General features: G+C 41.6%; 1 protein-coding gene across 1 annotated transcript; it reads left to right on the top strand.

Moving 5' to 3' along the window:
- Nucleotides 1-4,645, top strand: LOC143106065 (LIM domain transcription factor LMO4-B). The gene is made up of 5 exons (XM_076270241.1): nt 1-369; nt 2,135-2,356; nt 3,163-3,259; nt 3,442-3,600; nt 4,012-4,645. Exons 2-5 carry the CDS (start codon nt 2,142-2,144, stop codon nt 4,018-4,020), a joined length of 480 nt encoding a protein of 159 aa, XP_076126356.1. The 5' UTR covers nt 1-369; nt 2,135-2,141; the 3' UTR covers nt 4,021-4,645.
- The last annotated feature ends 3,716 nt before the right edge of the window (nt 4,646-8,361 follow it).

Below are 8,361 nucleotides of genomic sequence, written 5' to 3' on the forward strand. Positions count from 1 at the left end.
CTTTTTGAAATAATTTACGCTTTCACCGCCACCGAGAGTGAGCCGTGCAGTAAATCCATGTCATGTTGCTCTGATGTCTACCCATTTTGCGCTTGAACAATGGTTAGGCTACTTTGAGCGTTTACCTCTATGCATATTATCCTTAGTTTGCTTTGCGCATCTCAAGCGGAGTCTGTAGCTACCGAGAGCATAATTTAATTAGAGGCTTTTCGTTTGTTTTCAATTTGTTCGAGGGAGCGCGGACTTTTCGTTTTACACACAGAAGTTTTTACAACGTTCTCCTGTCTTCATATTTGAGCGGTACCTTTCGGATTACGGACAACAACCCGTCGAAAAGTTCATCACGGTGTCCAAACGAGGAACTTTAGGGTGAGATAAATTTCCTTACCTGGTTGATTGTTGTTGAATGTTGTTCGTTTTAATGGAACACTCTATTCAGGTTCTCAGTTAAATAGAATATCGATGTTGAAACCCAAGCCTATTCAGCATGCTACAATTGTGTTTTATAAGAAATGCAAAGTTGGAAGTGGCTATTATGTTTACGCATACCAAGGGAGGAAGACGTGTGGACTCGTAGAATGTGATTGCGCCAACGTTAACTCAAGTTCAAGTAGGAGAAATCACGTTTCATAAATGCAGATCAGTTACAGCTACTGATAATATATCAACCAGTCACTGATCATGGGTCAAGTTTTCTAAAGGCAAGTTTCAATTGTTCAGGTGTTCCATCCTATCTGGAAACGTTCACGTTCATTACGCATGGTCCCGTCTTTCTTTTGACAGGTCTTTATGCTGTTAAGGATTCATTTAAGTCTTTCCTAATTGACACAAATCTAAGAGTCTTAGTAATAAACTCCCTGTCAGCTTAGAGATCAGCTTTAGATAATGTCCATCTGCTTCACAGAGTTTGATCTGGAGATGTAAGGTTTAGCATTGATCCTTATGGTTTACACTACCCACTTTACCCAGGCATTCACGGAAGTGATGCAAAGAGGCATTCTTGTCCTGATCAATCTTAAATTGTATTGACTGTGTTAATAGTATCAGCTAAGGTGAACCACTGAAAATAATGGCAATTATAATCTGGGAAGTTTTCAAGTTCTTAAAAATATCCAGTTTGATCTGTTTTATGAATTAATTGCAGGTGGCATTTATTGGTCTAGCTGGTAGCCATATTTGTGTTTTTTGTTTTAAAGGAAATAATTCCAGTCTATTTATGTGTAAATGATCTAGAATGAAATGATCTGCAACCACAGTAGAAAAGGCTTGATTGGATTTGATTAATGTGGCACTAGTGTACATGTTTGTGTGTCATTTCATTAACAACCACGGCAGCCTACATTTGCAGTCTTTAGTAAAAGTAGTTGATTCAGTGCTTACAGCACTATGCCAGTGTCTAGGTTATCCAGTGCATTAGTCACACAAGAGGGTTTTTGAGAAGACAATTAGGGTGGGCTGACACCCATTAATCTAGATGGTTTCAGTGCCGGCTGACTCCTAATGGAAGACATGAAGAGTGCGAGTCCTCGCCCACATTTACCCACTCCCTTTCCAAAAGCCCCCCCGCCCATTGTCAAGTCCTTTGGCTGCAATTTAGAACACATTCCCAAAGATTTCTCTGATGGAGATTACAGAAGAGATTCAGATGATTCTGTCTAGGTTCTGTGGCTTTCAAGTGAGAACAGGATGTAAAATGGCAAAAGAGCCACGGCTGGGTAACCTCTGGTGGTTCTGTTTTCACTTGGTCTCATCATGTGTTGATTATGCACAAGGTAACATGTGTTTGTTAGCACAGACCATTGTCCATCATGATCTCGACAGTGTGTCAAAGTTATGATGGACGAATCTGTAGCTTTCCTAGATTTGTTAATTGTCCAAACATATGTGTTTCTTTGGATATGTATCACTGTGATTTACCACGTGTATAGTTTATGCATATACTACATGCTTTTTCTGTCAAAATGTGCCTGTGTGCTTGCTACATTAATTAACTAGCGGTGCCTTTGTAGTAAAACAGACTGACTGGATGGAAGCAGATCTCACAGCAGAGAAGCTACTTGGAGGTTATAAATAGAAAAGCAGTGTGAGTTGGACTGCCGTGTTTGCTGTAATAGCCCTGTGATTGATTCCACAGCTCTGCTATGGTGAACAGTCAGGTGCCTGGCAGTGGGTCTCCCCCCAGGTCGTGCGCGGGCTGCGGGGGCCGGATAGCCGACCGCTTCCTGCTCTTCTCCATGGAGAGGTACTGGCACACGCGCTGCCTCAAGTGCACCTGCTGTCAGGCCCAGCTGGGCGAGATCGGGACCACCTGCTACAGCAAGGGCGGCATGATCCTATGCAGAAGCGACTACATCAGGTGAGAATCCGGCTCCACAGTGATGATGGGGATTCTATTCCGACTTTATGTAAGCCCCAAGTAGTGGGTGAATATTAACCCCTTTCCTTACTTATAGGACACCACTCAGAAGTAACCATTTAAGTACCTGAGCACTGACTTGAAGGTTCTAGTGGACGCTAACATCTTAGAGAGTCTAGAACTGTTCCAAGAGTCCTTCAGAGTCTACCTTGCAACATGTAGTGTTTGAAACTGTGGTAACCGTACCTAACAGGCTGTGGTGCCCATACATGCTAACGCGCCACACTGCAGGCGTGGTGGCACAGCGGTTAAGCCACGGCCTGACAATCAGTTGTCCTGGGTTTGATTCCCGAACCCACCTTGTGGTTGTGGTGTATTAGTATAATTGACTCATCTTTGTACTGCCGCTTGCTATTAGATACATATACTGGTAATGGAATACTGCTGTTTAGAATGCTCAAAGGATAAAGGGGCTACAGATGATGAGGCATGCAGGAAGTTATAGATGGTGAGAAATCCAACCGATCAAGTTAGTTAGCAAAGGGTTATGAACTGTTTTGCATTGCAAATATCTCTGCCTTGAATGAAAACCCCTTTTGAATAAGTAGGAGACTGTGCTTTTCAGAGTGCATTAGTCAGAGCAGGTTTTTGTCTGTGCTGTTAGCGTTGCCAACCATCTCACAGGGGAAAAGTGCTACAAGGGGTGTAATGTTCATTACACGTGACCGTCAGAAAGTTGTCATGTCTTTGCCATGCACTGCAGTAACCCCTTTTGTTGTGTGTGTGTGTGTGTGTGTCCTACACAGACTGTTTGGTCACTCAGGGGCATGCGGTGCTTGTGGACAATCCATTCCTGCCAGTGAGATGGTGATGAGGGCACAGGGCAATGTCTACCACCTCAAGGTGAAGATTTTAGACCTTACCATTATCTTCATGACCATCATCATCATCATTATTATCATAAGTCACAGTAAAATTACTAGGCTTTAGAGTAAAATTACTAGGCTATAGAGTAGACCTGTGCTTACTGATGTTGGCCTGACTTTGCATGAATAGGAGATCAACAGAATTGTTGTCTGTTCCAGTGTTTCACCTGTGCCACTTGCCGAAATCGACTGATGCCGGGCGATCGCTTCCACTACGTGAACGGAACCATCTTCTGTGAGCACGACCGTCCTGGCGGGTCCCTACTGAGCAGTCACCTGCAGCCCCTCCAGAGCAACCCTGTGCTGCCCGATCAGAAGGTGTGTCCTTGAGACCAGCTCCCACTGACAAGCAATGCATAGATCCGGCAATAGCTCAAACCACAACATGTTTGTGAGAGTCCTAGGTGTGCAGTCCTAAGGTTCTCTACAACATGGGAAAATTAGGACTGTACGACATGTTTGTGAGAATGTCCAGAGTACTATTTTTTTTCCAGCTTTGTTCCTTTGTCAGTAAGTGTTTGGGAGTTGTTTATGCACAGTATAGTCCGGACTTCACCATGACTTTTTTTCAGAACTGTGCTTGGTTATTTTGCTGTACCATTTCATAGCAATGATCTAGTTCTAAACAGTCTCAAACAGTCATGTAGGTCAATGTCACTGTGATCGGCTGTCCTATACACTGGCTTTTGCAAATGATATACACATCAAGTTTTCTCCTTCTCGTCTCAGGTTTGCTGAAGGGTAGAAGTTGCTGACTGGTCGACATGTTCCTCTCCAAACCGCACTTCTCTCTGGAGCAACTTCTTCTCAGCTTCTGGTGTTTTTGGCTTCTGCAATTCCTGGATCCTTTCTGTGTCCGTGGATGACTTAACCATCGGATTGGAGCACTTATTTTGATAAGGTACACATGTGATATGGGCAGACCAGCAAAACTACAGACTCAACTAACCAGATGTGCATCAAGTATATACGTTTTTTTTCCCTTCGACATTGCTTCACTTAAAATACATTGTTAGGACTGCAAATGCCATGTTTTCTGTAAGTCATCCCTGTCGGTGAACTGTCAGTAATCTATCTGTCAGAACTGTCAGTTTAATTTATACAAGGCAGATCTGAACATTTTCAGCCGCCATTCAGTCATTCTTTGTTTGGAGTTTGTTTTCAGGGTATTTTTTTATATATATCAAGTCAGTTGACTTCATACATCTTCAGATTTCGGAGGTGACCTGTAAATATTTTTTTATAATGGTATTGTGTGCTACATTGGAATTCTATTGTCTAAAATGTAACATCCTCTTTTCTTAAAAGGATGTCTATTTATGATGTGAAATTATCAAATGGTAAATAAATACTTGAAACCATAGCCCCTCTGTTTTGTACTAAATGTTGACAGCACACTGGATAAAAGCATACTAGATTTTTTTTAAAAAGAAATAGTGAACGGGGGGGGGGGTGTTGGTGTTCTAGCTTTCTCGTTTGGTTACTTAGTTTCGCCCTCAGTGGTGCAAGGCTGATTACCCATAGGAATGGAATTAAAGGGCTCGAGCTCTGACCATTACTGAAGCAATTAATTGTGAGCACGGTATCTCTTCTGCATTTGCACATGGGATGCTGAACTTTGGTCTGATCCCATGTCTGAATTTAATAAGGCCTAATCTGGAGCCTGGCTAATTAAGGGGAGCAGCTCTTTTTTCCATTCAGTGCTTCAAAACAATCAGATGCATTAACTGTTTACCATGTTGCAATTAAAAAATGCCACCCAGCTCTAGCCCTGTCCCTCACATTCTCCCCACCTAAATGTTCTCTCTCTCTCGCTCTCTCTCTCTCTCTCTCCCTCTCTCTCCCTCTCTCTCACACACACATTTAGTGACCTTGAATTTTTTTGGCATGCCTTTCAAGTTTGATGCTTGTCTTTAGGATTTTGCTTTGTTGCTCTTCTGCGTTTTTATGGGTCTGAAATTGAATGAAAAGATTATTCACATTATCTCAGTCACATGTAACATTTGACTGAATAATACTTTTGTTCTTTTGGTCTTACTGGGCCTTTTTTGTCCTTTTTGAACCTAAACATAATGTCACCTGGGTCTGTTAGTGTTTTAAACAAAAGGCATTTGTCATGATTAGACATCTTGAAGAAAAATATGACACTGGAATACCATGTTGTGGACAATGTTTAGCAGTTAGCATTTTTTTAAAATAAGATGAACTATCTTTTGAATGTTTCTGATCAAGCAACTTGACGTGTGCTATTCCTTAGCGTTGCAGCTATCAAAATGGCACCATAATGTGCTTAGCTATTAAAAAAGTCCCAAGTGTCAGCCTAGATGCTGATACGGCATCAATTATTTATTGCACGTCTGATTGAAAAGCATCAGGCAAATTCATTAACGTATGCAAATGATCACAATTACAATTATCTTCATATCTTGATAAGTAAGGAAATAAAAACCTCAGCACAATTTGAATCCCACTGTGCCACAAGTTACACTTTGCATTCAAACCAATCAAGCCTCATCTGCATATTACTAATTAGTTGAGCATATTCAAATGCCAATTAGCAGGTCTCGGAGAGAAAGCCTCTTTGCCAGGAGGCTTTATCTTTTATCGCAAAAGTTTGCAGGTGTATGGATTGCTATGCAGCGTCTGTCATGGAAAAGTGTTTATATTCTCTAATTAATCATATTAACACATGCAAATGAGTCTAATTAGTTCAGCTTTCACGCCTCCTGCTGGGTAGGAGAGAAGAGAAAGTCCTGAAAAGATCTTTTCACTTGCAGAGGAAGAAAGATAAAGCTGAAATATGTTTTTTGCTATACTCGTGATTTGTATCCAAAAGAGCAAGCGATGAGGAAAGAAGACATGAAGACATGTATTGGGAAGTTTGGGGAGTAGTTAGTAAGTAGGTGAGAGCTATGCTACGGACACTGACTGAGGGCCTGTTGTTATGTGACCATATGTATGTATTACATATGTGTTTATATTTGCATATGTGTAGAGGGAGGAAGAACATGTTATTGTTACTGATGGTCTCCTTTGCAATGTAGCTTGGATGTTATTCCTCATTTTGTAAGTTGCTTTGGAGAAAAGCGTCTTACTTGCCTGCTAAAATGAATAAATGTAATTACTGACATTGCATGCAATATGGTTCATATTTTCTCATGGACTTGCCATGTTGTATTGAAAAGTAGCCTAGTCTTTGACGGTGCTTTCTTCATGTCTTCTGAGAAGATTCATGTTAATTCTCTTGGATCCCAATCACTTGTCACATGATTGAGAAAAATACGCAAAGACCTTTAGAATGCAGCTCTGCTCTCTGCATTACATCTCATGTGACTTCCAGGATTCTAGTCCTTACTGGCACATGTTTAGCCATCCTGGTCCACATCATGACAAATAACATCAATAACCACTCTAATGGATTCAAATGGCCTAATTGTGAGCAAAGCCCATTCTAACTGTAGCTTCCCTCCCTTGCAATACACAGGAAGGTAAGATGCTCACTGTGAAACCGCAAATGGGTTTAGGTTACCAGCACACCGAAAAATATTTCCTCATACGAGGCAGAAGAATGTTAATAAGGACTCTGAACCATGGTCGTCCTTTGGCATGATTGAACTCTAGCGATGCTGCTGAACAGGATTGCATTTTAATTCCATCCTGAGCATCGCCTATCTCACGTTTCCCCTGCTGTTCACACCTCATCACTGAAATTCAAATAAATGTCTCAGCCTTTAGGTATGCATTAAAAGGAATTTCTCCAACACATGATTTTTTTGCCCGAGTTAAATGAAACATGAATTTAATGGAACATTATTTCCTCTCTCTCTCTCTCTCTCTCTCTCTCTCTCTTTCTCTCTCTCTCTCTCTCTCTCTCTCTCTCTCTCTCTCTCTCTCTCTCTCTCTCTCCCAATCTCTATCTCTCAATAATCAAGTGCTGCTTTGGAAACGAGGCTCGAAGCTCCATGACAAAGAGAGAGAACTTGACAACTGCAAACTTAACAGGGAGGGATGAAGGAGACAGAGACAAGAAAAGGGAGCGAGAAATAAGTTCCCTGCCCAATCAGAATTCTTTGAATAATTAAACTGATCGGCTTAATTAGCTCAATTACGTTAATTTGACCACGGAACATGGCCATATGGTAAAAGGAAACAAAAGAGGGGGGATCTAATTAAAAGTAAAATAATGAGCATTTTAATTAACTGGTTCCCCAGACGTCAGCGAGCAGGGATGTGGAGCTGGGAAGCGTAATTAAAGTACTGTAACGCTGGCAACATTTCTCCTCTCTTTCTTAGAACTGTGAGGAGAGATCCATCTAATTAAATCTGTAAATAAATTAGCTACATGGAGGGCTCCTTCTTGACTTAACACCCCCCCCCCCCTTCAACAGACATGCTCACCTCTTCAGCATGCTCTGCCTCTACTAACTGTGTTCACCACACACACACAGAGACACACACACATGCACCAACACATGCACACACACACTCACATACACACTCTCAAGTTTTGCTATCCAGCACTTTAAAAATATGGAATGAGAGAAAGCTCTTGCTCTGTCTCTTGTCTCTCTCCCTCTCATTCACTTGTGTAGGTAAACAGAGCTGTTTTGTTGTGACCTGTTGTCTTACCCCAAACCCATGTTTGTGTTTCTTTATATTTATGGATAAATAGAATCAGTAATTTTTACATGGACATTTAAACACTGATCCATCGGTCAGTCCTTGGTTGTGACCTTAAAATGACCTAAGCCTGTTTTTAGCAAATCTCAGATTACAGTAAAAGGGAATCTCAGTAAAGGCACCCTCAAAAAAACCCCATAATATGTACTTGCGCCACTGACATTTATCTCTATTGTGGGTAGCACAATCTCTCACTGGGCTCTATTGAGCATTTATATGGTCAACCTTTCACTCTCACCTTTGCTTGATTTTCTACCCTGAGCTAATGCTACCCCCCATCTCCAACCTTGTAATACAGCCTTCCTTCCCCCAATGGACCCTTGTCTCTCTTTCTGCCCCCCCCCCCCCCCCGTCTCCCCTCTCTCTCCCACTTTGGTAGCATGGCTTTAATTAAAATAT

Source organism: Alosa pseudoharengus, unplaced genomic scaffold, assembly GCF_046254945.1.
Source record: "Alosa pseudoharengus isolate Yale_2024_CS ecotype anadromous, Long Island Sound unplaced genomic scaffold, YU_APseudo_1.1 YU_APseudo_1.1_scf_6, whole genome shotgun sequence".
In the NCBI taxonomy this organism is placed as follows: Eukaryota; Metazoa; Chordata; class Actinopteri; order Clupeiformes; family Clupeidae; genus Alosa; species Alosa pseudoharengus.